This window comes from Molothrus ater, chromosome 19 (assembly GCF_012460135.2).
Source record: "Molothrus ater isolate BHLD 08-10-18 breed brown headed cowbird chromosome 19, BPBGC_Mater_1.1, whole genome shotgun sequence".
NCBI lineage: Eukaryota > Metazoa > Chordata > Aves > Passeriformes > Icteridae > Molothrus > Molothrus ater.
Window position 1 is genome coordinate 996,860 of NC_050496.2, and position 19,713 is coordinate 1,016,572.

Consider the following 19,713-nt stretch of genomic DNA (forward strand, 5'->3'; position numbering starts at 1 on the left):
TGGGAGCATTCCAGGCTCTGAGGCTTTTCCTTGGGGAATTTGGAGAATACAACAGCACAGAGTGGCTGTAACAGGCATCCAGTTTCTCTCCAGTTGCAGTTTTTTGTCAGTTTAAAAGTGCTTTTAGGCTGTCACCTTGGCAGCCCTGCCATGGCACTGCTGGCTCTGCTCTGGGCCAGGACTCACATTTATTCCCTCTGTATTTATTCCTTCTTTACCCACCCCAGCATTTAGGGAATGTGTTGTCCCAAAGGGAGCACATTTGGAAGTAAGCAACTTCTGAGCAGATAACTTGAGGTCACATAAGAGAAGGTGCAGCCATTTATTTCCAGGAGAGCTTGAAATATATTTCAATATACAAATCAAATCTTTTAGGTGTTAAGTAGTGAATTTTAAAAATTCCTGTCTAAGAATTGACCCTGCGTGGAAGCCTTAAGAGACTTAATGCTTCCTGTTCTTTGATGCTTGGTCTGGGCCTTTATTCACCAAGACTATAAATAATTGGAAAAAGCAGGTTCATGAACACAGATGTCGGATTGGAGACTACATTCCAGACAGCTTCACTTATTTTTTTTTTCCCCACACCATCCTTCAGAGCAAGAAGACAATATATTTTCCTGTGTACATTTGTGCCTCCTGGGCTCTTGGAAGCAGCACAGACTTTTTTTGTTACCAGACCTCCTCACGGACAGAACTTGTAAAAGCTGTTGTGCAATTTCCTTGAGATAAGTACTTCAAATTCTAAACTCATTGGCCAGAGCTGACAGAAGCATTTAACAAATGCATTAAGCACCCTGAGCAATGCTGGCTGGATTGAGCAATTGGAAAGCAGTGTTTGTAATTGGTGTTGCTCAGCTCTGGTGTGGCCAGGTCAGAGGTGATGCAATGAGATGAGTTTCAGTCTGGCTGACTGAAGGGGAGTTTCACTCACCTGAAAGTAGGTTTGAAAATAAGTATTTCTGAGTTTGGAAATAGGTGTTCTGAGATAGCTGTATTGCCAGCACAAAGTTTAAACCTAAAACCTTAAATCAGTTAAGCACTCAAAGGTCTGTGCCTGATTTCATTAGCCCTAAATGTGAATTTTCTTTCCCATATTCAGTGACTTTCAACATCCATCAAGTCCTGTCTGGTCCCTGCTCTGTCTGTGTGTGTGTGTCTCTGTTTGTGTTTTGATAAACAAACACCACCCAAAATCCAGCCACGTTCAGCCCTGGATGGAGGCAGCTGCAGGTTTGGGAGTGAGGGGAGGATGAGGATGCCCCTGTGGAGGTGGTGGCCCTGCCACACCAGGGGAGGTGACTGCAGGAGAGGCAGAGCACCTGGGCCCTGTGCTCTGGGTAAACCCGTTGTGTTTGTGTCTCTGTGGTTTGCAGGGGGAGCTGGAGAGGCAGCTGCTGCAGGCCAACCCCATCCTGGAGTCCTTTGGCAACGCCAAGACCGTGAAGAACGACAACTCCTCCCGCTTTGTGAGTGCCCTGATCCCTGCAGAGCCTCCTGACCCCTGCAGAGCCTCCTGACCCCAGAGCCTTTGCCCTGATCCCTGCAGAGCTTCCTGATCCCTGCAGAGCCTCCTGACCCCAGAGCCTTTGCCCTGATCCCTGCAGAGCCTGTGCCCTGATTCCAGAGCTGTGCCCTGATCCCAGAGCCTGTGCCCATGATCCCAGAGCTGTGCCCATGATCCCTGCAGAGCCTGTGCCCTGATCCCTGCAGAGCCTGTGCCCTGATCCCTGCAGAGCCTGTGCCCTGATTCCAGAGCTGTGCCCTGATCCCAGAGCCTTTGCCCTGATCCCAGAGCTGTGCCCATGATCCCAGAGGCTTTGCCCTGATCCCAGAGCTGTGCCCTGATCCCAGAGCCTGTGCCCTGATCCCAGAGCTGTGCCCTGATCCCTGCAGAGCCTGTGCCCTGATCCCAGAGCTGTGCCCTGATCCCAGAGCCTGTGCCCTGATCCCTGCAGAGCCTGTGCCCTGATCCCAGAGCCTGTGCCCTGATCCCAGAGCTGTGCCCTGATCCCAGAGCCTGTGCCCTGATCCCTGCAGAGCCTGTGCCCTGATCCCAGAGCCTGTGCCCATGATCCCAGAGCCTGTGCCCTGATCCCAGAGCCTTTGCCCTGATCCCAGAGCCTGTGCCCTGATCCCAGAGCCTGTGCCCATGATCCCAGAGCCTGTGCCCTGATCCCAGAGCCTTTGCCCTGATCCCAGAGCTGTGCCCATGATCCCAGAGCCTGTGCCCTGATCCCTGCAGAGCCTGTGCCCATGATCCCAGAGCCTGTGCCCTGATCCCAGAGCCTGTGCCCTGATCTCAGAGCCTGTGCCCTGATCCCAGAGCTGTGCCCTGATCCCTGCTGCTGCTGCAGGAATTCCCTGTGCCAGGTGTTCTCTGATTGTATCAGGAGATTTCTCTCTCCCCTTCCTCCATGAGTCCAGGTTCTCCTACAATGCCTTCTGCTTTTTGGGCTCACTGAAGGCACCTCCTCACTGGCTCTTGGCACAGTGATTTTATTCTGACTCCAGCCACCCCTGAGCTGACAGCAGCTCACAGTCTATCAAACAGAGCTGGGCTGGGCCTGTGTGCACAAATGCTGCTGGCTTGCTGTCAGGTGCCAAGGCCTGGGCACCCCATGGCACTGGCAAAGCCTGCAGCCTTCCTGTGCAGAGCTGTGACTTTATCCAGTGCTTGGCTTGGGGAGAACATCCTGAGTTTCTGCAAAAGCACACATAAAACCCCATCTCAACGTCCTGATGTACTGCAGGAAAGTCAAAAGGCCACTGTGTGACCTAGCCCAGGTGGCAGGCACTGCTGTAGCTGCTCCATGTTTTTGTTGGGTCCCTGCCTGCTGTTCACAGTGTTTTGGTGGCTGATAACCACTTCTGATGGGTTCCATTGTTTTAAAAATTGTGGTGGAACTCAGGATGAATAAATAGCTTTTTACCACTTCTTAGAACTTCCTCTCCTTTGAAGGCAAAAAAAAAAAAAAACCAAAAAAGCCATCTCTTATTTCAGGGGGAAGATGTTTTTAGTACAACTTCAAAAGTGCTCAGGAGGTATTAAATCATTTTGCTTGCAAGAACAGCACTACAATTTACAGAACAAATGAAAGATTTCTTGTCTGCCTTTGACATTTCAACAGTTGCTTGGATTTATAATGCATGAACTCAACTCCATGATAAGAACTCTGGAAAACTGTATGACTAAATCCATCAGCCCCTTCAGCTGAGAAGGGAGAGCACAGTTCTGTGGAAATTCAGCTTTTGTAATTTTCCAGCCCTGTTATTTATAATGTTTCCTGATGCTTATAGGAGCTGGGTACAGGATTTATAACATCAACAGGTTTCACTGCACAGTGATTCCACTTTGTTACCTGTCTTGAATCCATCAGAGGCTGTACTAATTTAATGAGAAACTTCTTCCCCTAAAAGATGTTAGCATCTGGTTTGTGTTATTTTGAGCTCTGCATTTCCATCATGAACATAATCACTCTGATGGCTCCAGCTCTGTTTTCATAAAGGAACCAGGATAATTCATTGCAGATGGTCTCATCTCATGCAGAAAAAAAATCATCTTTAACAGCCATTTTCCAACCTGATTTAAAAATCTCTGTCCTGCCACGGAGTGAGAGGTGCTTCAGCCTTGCCCTGCTCCTGGTAACCCAGGCAGGACTCAGAGAAGCCCAATGGCCAATGGATTTTATTTTCCCCCATTTTCTCTTGTCCCAAAGGCAGTTCTCTTGTGTTCCAGGGGATCAGTCTCTGGTTTGTATTGGCCAGGAGAGTGGCCTTGCTGGATTGATGTGGCAGCACTGAATGCTTCCCTCTGATATGGCTTTTCCAAAGCCCTGGCCTCAGTGCTGTGGTGGTGTCAACAGAATTGAGCCCTTAGAGGGGCCGTGGAGGCCTTTTGGGAAAGGAGGGAGAAATCCTTTGGGCCAGGCAGCACCGGAGGTTGAGGAGCTGGGGCCCTTCAGGCACCAGAAAATGCCCCAGAAATGTGCACACCTGGAAGGAATCCCATCATTGCCCCCCACCTCAGAGTGTGTGCTCAGGGAAAATGGAGTCTCACCTTCAGAGGGGTTTGGATCACAAATAAATACAAAGAAATAATACTACAAATAAATAAGTCTGCCCTAGGAGCTCCCCCATCCCTGGAGTGTGTTTGTGTGCTCCCTTGGAGTGAGCCCATGGAAGGGGAAAGGTTCCCTCTGAACCTGGGAAATCCTTGAGCCATGAGTGCATTTGGGTTATCTCTGGTATGGACAACATTGTCTTCATTTAAAAAAAAAAAAAAGTAATTATGAAAAAATCTTCTTTCCTTTGCAGGGCAAATTCATCAGGATTAACTTTGATGTCACTGGTTACATTGTTGGGGCCAACATTGAGACCTGTATCCTTTTTCCTGCCACATCTTGCAAAATGCAGCTGCCCTGCTTTGTTTTGCTTTTAACCCTAGAATTCATTGGAATGCAGTGAGAGGTTGCCACACTTGGACATTCCTTTGACAGCATCCATCTCTCCCTTTGTTTCAAAATAACTGCTCAAATATCACAGATTCAGCAGCTTCTGTGTGCTCAGAAATCCTAAACTCCCAAATCCCACCCCCTGGAACCTGCAGGGTTTTCAGGCTGGCCTTCAAGCCAGGCTGTGTTAGAAAGGGAAACCATGTGAAATGTGCTTGTGCTGGGAACGTTTCTGAAAATCCCCAATGCCTTCCTGAGGAGGAGCTGAGCCTCTGTGTGGTGCCAGGAGCAGCCCCTGCCTGGAGAGCAGCTCCTGATCCAGGACAGAGCCCAGCTCTTCTGGCTGCCACGAAGGTTCAGTGACACAAGGACTCCTACTATGCTTGATTAATTGTAATTAATACCAAAGGGAATTCAGTTTTAGCTCTAAGAGTTGTTCTTGTTTATGAGTGGAAAACCAAGTCGAAACACTGGCACTGAAAGCCCTTCCCTGAAGTTGTTTTCTCTGTGTTAAAAATGCATTGTGTAATTTTGAGTTTTCTGGGAGAATAGCAGTGGAGTGGTCATAAAAGGATGGAGCTGGGAGTCTTGCTAAACAACATTAAGTGAATATTGATCATAAACAATGCTGTAGTTAAGTTTCCATTTGGTTCCTGTGTTTTGAAACTGCTCGATCCGAACATTTAAGTGTTTGGAATTGTCAGAAAATGTGATTTCCCAATAAGGCTGGGAAAGATCTATAGTTATTCAAAATATGCTGCAATGATAAGTGGGTTTTTTTCATTCACCACAGCACAGGAATGAAGGCAGCCTTTAGGAAAGTCCAGATGAATTGTTTTGCCCAGAGCTTTGTGAAAACCAGGAGGATTTAACTCTTGGGGAATTTCTTCTTCATCACAGGAACCCATCCTTGCCACTGTCATTTCAAATCCCTGTCCTACATTTGCTTTACAATACGGGATATCAAGAAATAAAGAAATGAAATAAGATTACAGCTCATGGCAGCTAATCAGGCACTACCTGCTGCAGGAATTGAATTTGGGAGCTGTTGAAAGGCAGTGTGGATTGTTATGGAAAAAGGCAATGCTTGGAGGGAATGGCAAATGCACTTGGGATAGTAAAGGACTTGTGAGTTCAGCAGCTGCTGCTTTTTGGGATTAGGAGTTCAGCTAGGACCTCAATGGAAGTGATGATGGAGAAGGATGGAGCTCCCCCTCACCAAAAGTGCAGCTGGGCCATGGCAGACAGTGGTGGTTGCAAGGAGCAGGGGAAGCAGGGATGGGAGTGTAGAAATGTCAGGAGCTGGCTGGGATGAACAGTGGGTTTCTACCAGCTGGAAATCTCTTACTCAGTCACTAAAGTCCATGTTGGACCTGGTCCAGTCACAGAATGCCAGCCTGGTTTGGGGTGGAAGGGACCTCAGTGCCCATCCTGCCATGGCAGGGACACCTCTCACTGTCCCAGGGTCACCTCTCACTGCCCCAGGGACACCTTCCCCTGTCCCAGGGATAGTTCCACTGTCCCAGGGTCACCTCTCACTGCCCCAGGGTCACCTCTCACTGTCCCAGGGTCACCTCTCACTGCCCCAGGGTCACCTCCCCCTGCCCCAGGGACACCTCTCACTGCCCCAGGGACATCTTCCCCTGTCCCAGGGATAGTTCCACTGTCCCAGGGTCACCTCTCACTGCCCCAGGGACACCTCTCACTGCCCCAGGGACACCTTCCCCTGTCCCAGGGTCACCTCCTCCTGCCCCAGGGACACCTCCTCCTGCCCCAGGGACACCTCTCACTGCTATAGGGACACCTCTCACTGTCCCAGGTGCTCCCAGCCCCAGTGTCCAGCCTGGCCCTGGGCACTGCCAGGGATCCAGGCACAGCCCCAGCTGCTCTGGGCATCACTCCTGTAATTCTCTTTGGTCTCAGGCTGGTTCCCTGGCCTGCTTTGGGGCTCTCAGTAGGTTTTGAAGCAGGGTGAAGCTGGGATTGCAGGTGGCCCTTGACTCCAGGTGACCCCAGACCTGCTGGAGAAGTCTCGAGCCGTGCGTCAGGCCAAGGACGAGCGCACGTTCCACATCTTCTACCAGCTCCTGGCTGGAGCAGGAGAACACCTCAAATGTAAGCTGGGAGTGTCCATCTGACACCCACTGGGTGCTGCATTGGTTGTTTCAGGGGTACAGGGTGGGTTTGAGTGGTTCTGTGGTTGTGAGTGGTGAGCATTAAGGGAGAGGCTGGGTAGCTTTGCCCTGCAGTCACTGCTGGGGTGTGGTGCTGTTCACAGGGGTCCCAGGACTAGGGAAGAGATGAGAATCTTGACTCCATGTTTCAGAAGGCTGATTTATTATTTTATGATATATGTTATATTAAAAGTATAGTAAAAGAATAGAAGAAAAGATTTCATCAGAAGGCTTGAAAGGAAAAGAAAGGAAAAGAATGATAATAAAATCTTGTGACTGCTCACAGCCTCGACACAGGTGGCTGTCATTGGTCATCAAGTAAAAACAATTCCACATGCTGGGTCAACAGTTCTCCAAATCACATTCCAAAGCAGCAAAAGATGGAGAAGCTGAAGCTTCCCAGCCTCTCAGGAGAAAAGATCCTAATGAAAGGATGTTTCAGAAAATATGTCTGTGACACTGGGTTTTATCAGACGTGCTGGGGAGCCACTCTGCCATTCCAAGGCAGTGTCTCCTCCCTGCCAAAGCCCAGTTTGGGAATCCCTGGACTGGAGTGCAGAGTTCCCAGATGGAAACAATCAGTCCCATCTCCTCCAGCCTACAGAGAAATTTAACCCAAACCCAGTGAAACCCTGGGCTGTCTTCAAGCCATGGCAGTGCTGGGGTGGTTATCTCAGCTCTGTTTGGGTTTTTTTTCCCTCCTTGGGAATTCCTGGTGGGCTGTGATAACTGGAGCTCATAAAGATACAGACTTCAGAGAACTGGTCCACTCCTCCTGTAGGAGATAAGGTGGTGCTCACATCCTTGATGGGATCATCAATCCCCAGCTCCATTTCTGCCTGGGTCTGGTAGCTTTCAGTAGAGATTTCCTTTCAGGATATTCCAGATGAGGATTTGAGATGGATCTGGTTAATGTTCTGGGGCTGGTGTAATGCATTGAAGAGCTTGTGGAGGTTGCTGCAGGGAGAGTCTCAGTCTGGCCTCAGCTTGGGAGGTGGACTTGTATTTTTAGGGTATTTTTAGGGTTTCAGAAGCTGCTCTCCTGGCTTGTAGCCATTTCTGAGGGACTGGTTTCCTAAAGCAGAGCTGGGGAATTGAGTGAGAACAGAGCACGGGTGGGTGTGAACAGCATTGCTGAGCTTATTTTTCTGTCTCCTCCCCTTCCCCCAACACAGCTGACCTGCTGCTCGAGGGATTTAACAATTACAGATTTTTATCTAATGGCTACATCCCCATCCCTGGGCAACAAGACAAGGACAACTTCCAGGAGACAATGGAAGCCATGCATATCATGGGCTTCTCACACGATGAGATCCTGTGTAAGTTATGGAGCCTCTGGAATTTCCAGGGTCCTTTTCCCTCTCTCTCTCACACACACACTCTGCTAATTTAGTGTCACCAAGTTTAATGTTGCTTCAGTGTCTCTGACAGCCTGAAGAAAATGTTTGCTTAACTCCAACTGGAGTTGAATTCAAGCCATTTGCCCAAAAAGCACAGTACAAACTGTATTTCCTCCCTGAACTTCTTTCTCCTTGCAATCTGGAAGGAGAGTGACACAAGAAACAGGAGGAAAGTGTGTTCAGCTGAGCCCTGTGCCATGGAACTGATGCAATGTCTTGTTATCACAGCCATGCTGAAAGTGGTGTCCTCAGTGCTGCAGTTTGGAAACATTTCCTTTAAGAAGGAGAGGAACACAGACCAGGCCTCCATGCCAGAGAACACTGGTGAGTTCCCATGTCTGGGGGTGTCCTTGGGCTTGTGCTGAGCTCTCTGCCTGCCCTGTCCAGGGCAATCTTGGCAAGCACAGAGCAGTGCTGAGCATCCTTGGGAGGGGCCTGGGCTGATGGCACCAACAAACAATTCCTAAACCTCTCCCTTTCCATCTCCTGCTGCAGACAAATGCAAATGTCCATCAGGGGAATTGATGCTGTTTGCATTGCTGCTAAGCTTGGAACAAGTATTTTGGTTGTAATCTTGTTTATTGCTCTCTCCAAAGATTTAAGCCCTAGCAAGAAGTTCATGCTTAAATCAGTTTGTTTGCTTTGGTTGCTGAGAGCAGTTTTGTTGCCAATGATAAGAGCCCTGGAGCCAAGCACAACTTCCCTGGTGCAGTGGCTGAGGACAGGAATGCTGCATTTAGAGCAGGCTCGCTTCTGGAGTGTCCTGGCAGCGTGGCTGACACTGAATTTATCAGTGCCTGCAATGCAATCAGCTTTTGGAAGGATACATTTCTTCCCCCACCCCCCCCAAAAAAACCCAACGAGCTGCTGAGAGGCACATTTGAGGTTTTTATTGAAGGCTGCAGTGCCAGCCTTTGAAATGTTCTCAAGAGAGGCATTTTGGAGAGGGGCAGAGGAACCCCCATTCCCAGGAGCTGCTGAGCTCAGCTTCTTGTCTGGTCTCATCCTGTAACTGCCCCAAATTCCTGAGCTCCTGGGTCACTTGTAAAGCCCAAAATTGTCCTTTCTGAGGGCAGTGGTGCTGCCCAGGTTAGAGGTCAGTAGTTACTGACCTGGCTTTTGGCACTTTGTGTTGCAATGGGGAGAAAAGATGGGTGTGGGGTTAATTTTTTGGGCTTTTCCTGGTTTAGAGAACCCACCCAGGTCATGGTCCTTGTGGAAGGTGTAGGGTGGAAAGACAGAGATGCTTCTTGGCTGTCTGTAGTTGCATTACCACTGGTTTTTAGACATCAATTCTGAATTACAACACTGGCTATAAATACATTGATACTCTGGATATTTATAGTTCTGGATCCAAAATTCTGACTTCTAAAGCCAAAAGGATGAAAAGCTCAGATCACAAAGCATATTCTGCTCTCTTATATTTAAGAATTTGGTATATGGTCTAAGTTACTGCATCTTTCTGGAGGAATTGAGGGTAACTGATCTCTCTTTTCTTGTCACATCCCATTGTGAGGGTTTCCCTGCATCCTCTGCAGAAATCAGTGTCCCTGCAGGGACTCCCCTTGCTCAGAGCCTGGGTGTGACACAGCCAGGCACTGCCTGTGTGGGTGGGAGGAGTTTGTGTGGGCACTGAGATGGGAACCCATTCAAAGAACCTGGGAACCAAATTCTCCCCTGGAGATGGTGAATGTAGATAAACAAATCCTGGGCTCAAGTACAGCTATCAGAGCAGCCACAGAGCCTTTGTGGCTCAGGAGGATGGAGGAGCTGTGCTTGGAGAGTCAATTCATGCTCACCAGGCTGGGAAGGGACCTTGCAGCCGGGAGGGCAGAAGTTCAAAGCAACCTCATAAAGTTCATGTTCACCTCTGATAGGAGCTCCTCAGTATCTTGGCTTTGTAATTAATTCAGAACTTTCTGTCCAAACCGCAGCAGTAATAAAACATGGCTCAGGACATCACGGTTTTCTCCAGTCCCACCTTTTCAATTGTCCTTTCTCATTACAAACAAACAAGGAGGTGCCCTGCCTGTGGCAGGGGGTGAACTGGGTGATACTTGAGGTCTCTTCTACCACCTGCTCTGGATCATTGGCTGGGATCACCCCTGCTGTGGTTTATTGGGATCATTGGCTGGGATCACTCCTGCTGTGGTTTATTTGGATCGTTCTCACCTGCTGTGGTTTATTGGGATCATTGGCTGGGATCTCACCTGCTGTGGTTTATTGGGATCATTGGTTGGGATCACTCCTGCTGTGGTTTATTGGGATCATTCTCACCTGCTGTGGTTTATTGGGATCATTGGCTGGGATCATCCCTGCTGTGGTTTATTGGGATCATTGGCTGGGATCTCATCTGCTGTGGTTTATTGGGATCATTGGCTGGGATCTCACCTGCTGTGGTTTATTGGGATCATTGGCTGGGATCATCCCTGCTGTGGTTTATTGGGTTCATTGGCTGGGATCTCACCTGCTGTGGTTTATTGGGATCATTGGCTGGGATCTCATCTGCTGTGGTTTATTGGGATCATTGGCTGGGATCATCCCTGCTGTGGTTTATTGGGTTCATTGGCTGGCATCTCACCTGCTGTGGTTTATTGGGATCATTGGCTGGGATCTCATCTGCTGTGGTTTATTGGGATCATTGTCTGGGATCTCATCTGCTGTGGTTTACTGGGATCATTCTCACCTGATGTGGTTTATTGGGATCATTGGCTGGGATCTCACCTGCTCGGGTTTATTTGGATCATTCTCACCTGAAGCACAGTTTATGACTGACTGGAAAGGCTGGGACAATAAACTCCATGTCCCTGGGTTATGCAAGGAGCTGAGTGTGGTATTTGGGGTGCTCTGGGACCCTCCTTCCTTGCACTGCAATATCCTTTACAACATCCCCTGGCTACTTAATACTTTCAAGTCCTTGTTTTATTTGTTTATTTTAATGATCCTGAGAGCACTTCCTGCTTGGCCCCTGAGGTTGTGAGTTTTATCTGATGTGCTGGTGCAGATTTGTTTGCTCAGAGCCCAGAAATGCTCCTGTTTGTGGCTCAAGTGAAGGAGTGCTCAGTTTGTGACACTCCCCTGATCTCACTGCTTGTGTGTCAGGTCATGAACCCTTCTAGTGAACATATGGCCAGACAGAGAATCTCAACATTAAAGAGCAATAATAGTTTTCTTAATACTAAAGAAAAAAATAATGCAGCAGAAACTCTCCTATATTAGTATGAACATCTGTTTTCCAATGCTATTTGAAAAAATCCAGCTTTTTATTTTCATTTTGACAGTAAAAGAAGCTATCAGATGATAAAGATAAGGGGCCAAGTTCTTACTGGGTGGTGTGGAGAGCTTCCTGCTAAAGGGCAACACTTCCCTGGATCTAAAAATACCCTCAGTGTCACTGTCATTTTTAGAAGTGTGGAATCACAGCCACCCGAGCTCCTGGGCCTCGTGTTCAGGGGAGGGACTGATGCAGCAGGAGCCTGTAGGGCTGGTGTGGGTAATGCACATTTAAATAATGAAATGACACCAGGAGGCTCCTGCTGTTGGAGTGCACTGCTGCCTGTGCTGCTGTTCTGTGTGAAATATTGGAATCCCAGGCTGGTTTGGGTTAAAGGTTATCCCATTCCAGAAGGGACCCCTCCCACTGTGCCAGCCTGTCCTGGGGAGTGCTCAGCTCCCTGGCAAGGTGGCACAGCCCTGCTTTGGGCTGGCACAGCTGCCTGCCCTGAGCCAGGTTTTCAGGCACCTTTAGGATGGTGGATTTGATGTGTGATGTCCCCATGCTGTCCTTTTTTCCTGGGCATCGGAAAAGGGATGTATTCCCTTTCAGAGCAGCTAAATGAGCTGTTAATGAGCTGGCTCCTGATGAACTCCAGCCTTTCCCTGCTCCCCAGGCACGTCCAGCTGTGTCCCTGTGGAGAGCTCTGCCAGCCTTGGGGACACAGCAGGGCAGGGTCTCAGTGCTCCCTGTGTCCCTCTGTCCCCTGTCCCCGTGTCCCCTCTGTCCCTGTGTCCCTCTGCCCCTCTGTCCCTCTGTCCCCGTGTCCGTGTGTCCCTCGCAGTCGCACAGAAGCTCTGCCACCTGCTGGGAATGAACGTCATGGAGTTCACCCGCGCCATCCTCACCCCCCGCATCAAGGTGGGCCGGGACTACGTGCAGAAAGCCCAGACCAAAGAACAGGTGAGCTCTGAAAGGTCCACAAAGCCCAGACCAAAGAACAGGTGAGCTCTGAAAGGTCCACAAAGCCCAGACCAAAGAACAGGTGAGCTCTGAAAGGTCCACAGAGCCCAGACCAAAGAACAGGTGAGCTCTGAAAGGTCCACAGAGCCCAGACCAAAGAACAGGTGAGCTCTGAAAGGTCCACAGAGCCCAGACCAAAGAACAGGTGAGCTCTGAAAGGCCCAGAAAGCTCAGACCAAAGAACAGGTGAGCCTTAAAAGGTGCTTTAAAGACCTTTAAAGGCTGAGGGAAGCTGCCTTGTCCTCATTAGCTCCTAACAGAGACAATTGGCTTTCAGCATTTGCTGCTCTGTTAAAGCTTTACTGTCTTTGTGAAATGTTCTTATATGGTAAAAATCATTTGTAGAACGGAAGAAACCTTTCCATTTCCTTGATTTTCTCCTGGTTTCATCCTTTCATGTTGTGACATTATCAAATACTTGGAGACCTTTTGTTTTTATGGAACAGTTTAGAAAGAAATTTTTCTTAACATTGATCAAACTCCAAGCTGTTCCTACTGCTTGTTTTCATTCCTCACTGGTATTAACTCCATCCAGCTTCTTCCTTCACCGAGTTATTTGTGATAACATCCATGTCTGTGTGCTTTTGATGGCTTTTCCAGGGTAAATAAATGTTCCTGTTTGGGTTTGCAGGCGGACTTTGCAGTGGAAGCCTTGGCAAAGGCCACCTACGAGCGCCTGTTCCGCTGGCTCGTGCACCGCATCAACAAAGCCCTGGACAGGACCAAGCGCCAGGGAGCCTCCTTCATTGGCATCCTGGACATTGCTGGCTTCGAGATCTTTGAGGTACAGGGAGATGTCCCTGCTCAGGGTTTCCTTTTCCTGTTTCTGTGGGGTCAGGACAGCTGCAGAGGCACCGAAGGCAGCGTGGTCTGAGGTTACACGAGGGATTTGTTTAGGTGTACAAAGGCTTTGACAGCCCAAAGTTACAGTGCCAGAAAATCATAATTTAATATTTAATCCTTCTTTATGTGTGATAGTTGTTCTTACTATAATTTAATTGTTCCTACTATAATTTAATTGTTCCTACTATAATTTATGTCCTGGAGATTGGTAGAATTGCTTTCCAGTTTTCTTTGCGTTACATTCGAACTCTGCGAAGTTTTGGAGAATTTCCTTATAAAGTCAAATTTTTGCCTCCCAGATCTGTGGTGTCTTGTCACTGACTCATTCTTGAACACTGCTGTTGTTTTGCAGCTGAACTCCTTTGAGCAGCTCTGCATTAACTACACCAACGAGAAGCTGCAGCAGTTGTTCAACCACACCATGTTTATCCTGGAGCAAGAGGAATATCAGCGAGAGGGCATCGAGTGGAACTTCATCGATTTTGGCCTGGATCTGCAGCCTTGCATTGACTTAATTGAAAGACCTGTAAGTTTGCACATGAATAATGCTCTGAGGAGAAGAGCTTGGAGTGCTGACTGTGTCTTTTGCTGCCTGCAAATGAGACATTTCTTTGTGGAGCTGTCATTAAAAGGGAATTAACAGGAATGCTGAAGTTCAAATCTAAAATACCGTGTATTGTTAATAAAAGGATTTATCCAGAGGGGATTTTGCCCTTATGTCAGTGTAAAACACTGAGCTCAAGATATGAAGCTGCTATTTTTATACCTTTTTCCCTGGTACTAATGAAGTCATTAATTCTGTCAGTGTCATTAAACTGTGCCATCGTGGTGTAGGAGCTTTGGGACTCAGGTAGAAAGTTTTCCCAAGACTTCTGGTAGACTTCCTTCATTGGACATCAATAACAAAATTCCTGAAACTTCATGTAGAATAGAGTTTCCCCTCAGAAAATTGCCTTGCAAATAGGAAAACAGGATCTTAGAAGTGGTTTTAGTCACTGTGGTTTTTAACATCCTCCTCTGGCTGCTCAATCCGTGGAAGCTGAGGAGCAGGAGGAGCAGATGGGGAGAACAGAGACTCCAGAAAGTTTGTTCTGTCCATGTCAGAGCCTTTTAAATGAAACCTGGGCCAGTGCAGGTACTCTCCTGCCCATTTCTGTGTATCCTGGGGTGCAGGAGAGCTCCCAGTGCTGCTGCTGTGCATCCTGACCAGCAGAAAAGCTGCATTCCTGTTTCCCTATGGGAAAAGAGAAATCTAGTTTCAGTTATCAAAGGTCTGCACTTGGTGTGTGGAACTGAGAAAGTTCTGCCTCCTTGGAAGGTAAAATCTCCTCCAAAAGGCCTCAGGGGACAAGCGTGGCTGCCCTCAGTGTGCACATGTTGAGGTGAATACCCTAAAACACCTCAAGTTATTTATTAACTTCAAATCAAACCTCAGTGCCCTCCCAGTTGTTCTGTAAGTGTGATGCCAGGTACATTGAAACATCTCTCACCCAATGGGTGAACTTTGCATTCCCTCAGAACCTTTTAAGTATAAATCCTGAGAAAGCAAGGCTCTGGTCAGCATGGACCGGCTCAGTGGTGTCCCCATGGGTATTGGAATGAGTTTGTTTGAATCAGCTATGACATCCTTCTTGACCTGGACTCCCCCACAGCTTGTTGTACTGAAATTAGGCTTGGAACATTTGGGACTACCCTTACTGTGATGTTCAGTGGTGCACTGGAAATATTAAACTTTGAAAAAAAAATAATTATATATATACATATATAAAACATGAGCACACTCTCAAACTGCTTTTCAGGCAAATCCTCCTGGTGTGTTGGCATTGCTGGATGAAGAATGCTGGTTCCCTAAAGCTACTGACAAGACATTTGTGGAGAAATTGGTCCAAGAGCAAGGAACTCATTCCAAATTCCAAAAGCCAAGGCAACTGAAGGACAAAGCAGACTTCTGCATTATTCACTATGCAGGGAAGGTAAGGGCTCAACATTAAATTCTAGTTTGGAAAGGTTGGTTTGGGGAAAGTTCTCTGCTTTCCTTCCAAAGCCTGGATGCAAAAACAGACAACTTCTGCCTTGGTTGGAGCAGAACCATGCTGGTCTACAGAGATTTTAGGGAATCTCTGTAGGGAATAAGGGAATTTTAGGGCTCCCTGGGTTGTGATGAAGCCCAGGTTGGTATCAATGATTTTTTAGCTGCTGAGCTGGGGTTTATTTGGAAACCACAGATTTGGCCCTTTAAAGATAAGAACTTTGCTTTCTGTATAGGACCAAGTGTTTAAATGTAAATACTGTAGAGAAATTAAAAAAAAATCATGCTGCAGCACATCCTTAATTTACTCTCCAGTAATTTAGATAAAGTAATTGGTGACTATCCTAGAGCTGGTTTTACATCTTCACAAACGAAACTTATTTTGGCAATAAACTGGGCAGCAAATAAACACCCACCCAGCTGTCGGTAAGAGAGCAGTCAGATTGCTGAATTTTAAAGAAAACCCCCACTTATTCTTCCAAAAGCATGACAAACTTTGAGCTGTCCTAAGGAGGCTCAGCCAGCAAATGTGAGCACCAGGCAGGGCTGGATCTGAGCCTGGAGGGCTTTGCCAGCCTTGGTGATCCTGAGCTTGGGCAGTGAGAGGGAAGCAGCTCTGGTGTTTGATGCTGAGAAATGGACACCTGGAGCTGGTTTTGCTCTGAGCCTGAGCCCTTGGCTGCCCTGCAGGTGGACTACAAGGCAGATGAGTGGCTGATGAAGAACATGGACCCCCTGAACGACAACGTGGCCACGCTCCTGCACCAGTCCTCTGACAAATTCGTGGCTGAGCTTTGGAAGGATGGTAAGAGAGCTCTGAGCACAGATTGTTGGTGATTTCACCTTGCCTGGATGAGTTGTTTGGGGTGGTTTTTTAATGCCTGTTCCTTCCTCACCCTCCACTTCTCCATTGTGAATCCCTACAGCATTTTCTCTCTTACTTAGTGCCCAAAGTCCACCAAGGAAGCTGAGTTGCACCTCTGGTCCCTTGCACATGTACCATTTCTGAGTAGCTGCTTCTCATGTTCATTACTGGAACTGATACTCACTTTTTACTTGTTTCTCTGTGTCCAATTTCATGTGGAATCTTGTCCAGAACCCTTGGCTGGGGCTTGCTGCAGTGGAGCCCTGAGTGTGAACAGCTGGGGTGGTTCTTGCTGTTGGTAAAGCATTGTAAACACTGTGTCTGTGAGCACCAGCACAGTTATTTCCTGTGCAGTGGTGGGTGGTACTCTGGAAACCCACATCTCTCAAATTCATTGCAATAGCAGCTGTAGAAGGGCTGAGATTAAAATCAAATCCTGTTTTAGCTGCACACTGCTGCTCAGCCAGGTTACCTGCCCATCACCTGGAAGTATTTATCAGTACTTGCACCAAATGACTCCAAAAGCAGAAACAGCCACATAAATACTTAGCAGGGACTTTTCTATTCTGCTTTTTAACACCACAGTCTGCTGGTTAGTGTGTATTTACATGTCACAGGGTATAAACCCTGCAGTTTGCTGCTTGAGGAGGAAATGAAGCTTGTGATTTAGGTGGTGCTGGAGGTTAATGCTGAGTTTCCCTCCTTGGGCAGCCACAGAGAGCAGCTTAAATGAATCTGTAAAGAACTTTTTGGTTGGGGATCTGCCCCTTTCCCTTGGAGGACACACACAGAGCACAATTGTGTTTTGGTCCAAATCCTCACACCCTGTTCCCACAGACCATTGAAATGTGCATGGGATATGTTGTGGCACAGTGAAGTGTGTTTGCAATTGATGAACCTGTTGTTTTTACTAACTCAAGTGTCTTGTGTATCTGCTCTTCTGTCTTTGTGTTTCTGCTGTTTCTCTGCCTTAGAGATTCAGAATATTCAGAGAGCCTGTTTCTATGACAATATTTCTGGTCTTCATGAGCCACCAGGTGAATGGATATAAAACACTAGGCCTACTAAAGGCAGGGCTGTTGTACCTCCAGGAGAACCATTTTTGCTCGTAGGCTTGCATGAACTTCTCATTTCATGCTGAATTTAGGTAAAACCCCCCCAGCCCCCCTGGGGCCCCCAGTGCATTCCTGTCCAGCTGCTGCTGCACACACACAAAGCATCTCCAGTTTTGCATTGCAGATGAAAAGGTTTGTTGCTTCCTGGTTCCATGAGGAGATGTAGAATTGCCTCTAAAAGTGACAATTCTGGTAGCTGCAAGCATTTGAGAGAATGCAAAAGCTTTGGAACACTATCAAGCTTCTTTCTGCAGTCCAACATTGACAAAACTCTGGGATGTTTTAGGACGTGGCTGTGTCCTTTTGGGAGGAGAGCTCAAGAATGTTTTGAAGTATCAGGATGAGTGCTGCAGTTTTAGTGGGGGTAGAAAGTGAAATAAACTTCTTCCAGCCTTGTTGGAATTGTCCTTTCATTTAAAAGCCTATTAATTGTAATATTTATATAAGCTGCAGATGTTTTTAGGGGTATTGAGAAATCAATAAATGCACTTGGAATGTTTTTGAAGACAGTTTAGATATTCAGTTCAACTTCCTCATCCTTCTTGGATTCCTCTCCCCAAGTTTAGAAACACATGGATGTGAAGGTTGTGCCCTCAGATTTTGGGTTTATCTCTCACCACTCCTGATAGATCCCATCCCTGAGGAAACCAGGGGTGTTCCTAAAGGAATTCCTGCAGAGCTTTGATCCAGGGGCTCCAGCCAGGGGTGGTGGCCCAGTCATGCAGTTCATGCTTTAACCTATAGGCAGAGCTCACATTTAACTCCAGTCACCCTGTTTGAAATGTAAATCACCCTCCTAGAGCTGAGCACAAAACTGGGCAGGATCAGATCTGTGTGCCAAGTTGTAGGAAGTACAAGGTGAAATAAAGCTGAGTGGTTGCAGTCCTCAGTGGGTCCTGGTGGCTGCAGGTTCCTAATATTGACAATCATTTCATCCCCTATAAAACTGACTCCTGTAGTCTCTGTCCCATGTCTGATTTGGGACTGAATTCTGCTTCAAAACAAATATTTGGGATTTGACCTTATAAACACCTTATCAGTGACTTACTTCTCCAACTTTAATAAGTTTAATTCTTGTGTTCAAAACCCTGTGGAGGATCCAGGCTCTGCTCTACAGACAAGACTTAAAACTGATTATTCAAATTTGCTGCCCTGTGTTTCTCTGCTTTTAAATTTCCTTTTTTTTTTAATAGACCTTTGACCAGTTGAATATTGGGAAGAAGTTAAATAGTGTCCCTTACTTGTCAGATAATTCTGGTAGCAAAGCACAATTCCCTCTGCTTTGGTTTGAATGAATTTGAAGATAATGTGACAAAAGTGAAGCTGTAGCTTCCAAATAGATTCTTGTTTCTGGCTGCCCAGCTTGGATTTCATGGAGAACCCACAAATGCTGGGATTTGCTCAGTCCTGAGAAGCACCAGCTGTAATTACTGAGGTGTTAAACCACCTGTGTATCTTTTGGTGAACTGTTTAACAACCCTTGACATGCATGTGGAATCACCTTCAAGGTTTTAATAATGGCACTCACATTTCTATTTGTGCTTCTGAAAACAAACCCTTGAGATCCTTACCCAAAATGTTCCAAAAAATCAAAGACAAATCTCTACTGTGAAGCTTTAGTAAAGGCAGCTTGGAAGTGCTTTGGTGTGGAGTTTTCCTGGTTGGAAACTTGTCTTTTGGGCAGGGAGATCTTTGCAGGTGTATTTAAAAAATGGGAAGAACTTTCCCAAATAGCAGCTGAGCACAAGTCTGGCAGATACTTTTTCCCCTCTTGCCACTGAAATAACACTATTTCCAACTCTTCTGGAAATTTCTGTTGAAAGATGAACTAAACCCAGGTTTAAGCTATCTCATTGTCCTAAGTGACTTTTCATGCACAGATGTGTAATTCCAAATGTTCAACCCATGAGCACTGTGCAGTGTAAGGACTCGGATAGAGAGCTGCCCGTGAGCTGGCACTTACCTCTCTATGAAGGGATTGAACCACAGAAAGCAGCTCTCCTGGTCATGTAGAACTGCAGGCAAAGAGCTGGATGTTTCAGCCTGTGCCTCCTGAAGCTGCACTCCTGTGCTGGATGAGTCTGTGGCTGTTGGTCCCCGAGCTTGTGTCGCGGTCCCGCTGCGCTGCCTCGCCCGCCAGCGCTGTCCCCGGCTTCTGCTGCTGCTCCCGTGCCACCAGGGCCACCAGGGCCACCCTGCCCAGCCCTTGCCTCTTGTCCCCCGCAGTGGATCGCATCGTGGGGCTGGACCAGGTGACGGGCATCACGGAGACGGCCTTTGGCTCAGCCTACAAGACCAAGAAGGGCATGTTCCGCACCGTGGGCCAGCTCTACAAGGAGTCCCTGACCAAGCTGATGGCCACGCTGCGCAACACCAACCCCAACTTCGTGCGCTGCATCATCCCCAACCACGAGAAGAGGGTAGGGCTGCAGGCCACTGCTGCTGCCTGCTTCTCCTTGCTCCCACCTGCCCCGAGCCCTGCGCCCTGCCCGGGCCTTCCCTCTCCGCTCAGGGCTGTCACACACCCTGGGCAATGTCTGCTCAGAGCTCCCTGCCTGTCCCCTGACTCACCCAGCTGCCTTCTGGCCTGAGCAACTGA

The 19,713-nt window shown here is 47.7% G+C and overlaps 1 protein-coding gene across 2 annotated transcripts in view; it reads left to right on the forward strand.

Moving 5' to 3' along the window:
- MYH10 (myosin heavy chain 10) overlaps positions 1-19,713 on the forward strand; it is an 88,884-nt gene that overhangs the window by 46,098 nt on the left and 23,073 nt on the right. For both annotated transcript variants that reach the window (XM_036394334.2, XM_054516833.1), the window contains 11 exons: positions 1,374-1,466; positions 4,315-4,378; positions 6,468-6,566; positions 7,801-7,944; positions 8,254-8,349; positions 12,084-12,202; positions 12,894-13,046; positions 13,458-13,631; positions 14,905-15,078; positions 15,825-15,939; positions 19,341-19,534. In XM_036394334.2, coding sequence (XP_036250227.1) covers positions 1,374-1,466; positions 4,315-4,378; positions 6,468-6,566; positions 7,801-7,944; positions 8,254-8,349; positions 12,084-12,202; positions 12,894-13,046; positions 13,458-13,631; positions 14,905-15,078; positions 15,825-15,939; positions 19,341-19,534 — 1,425 coding nt within the window. The remainder of the gene's footprint in view (positions 1-1,373; positions 1,467-4,314; positions 4,379-6,467; positions 6,567-7,800; positions 7,945-8,253; positions 8,350-12,083; positions 12,203-12,893; positions 13,047-13,457; positions 13,632-14,904; positions 15,079-15,824; positions 15,940-19,340; positions 19,535-19,713) is intronic.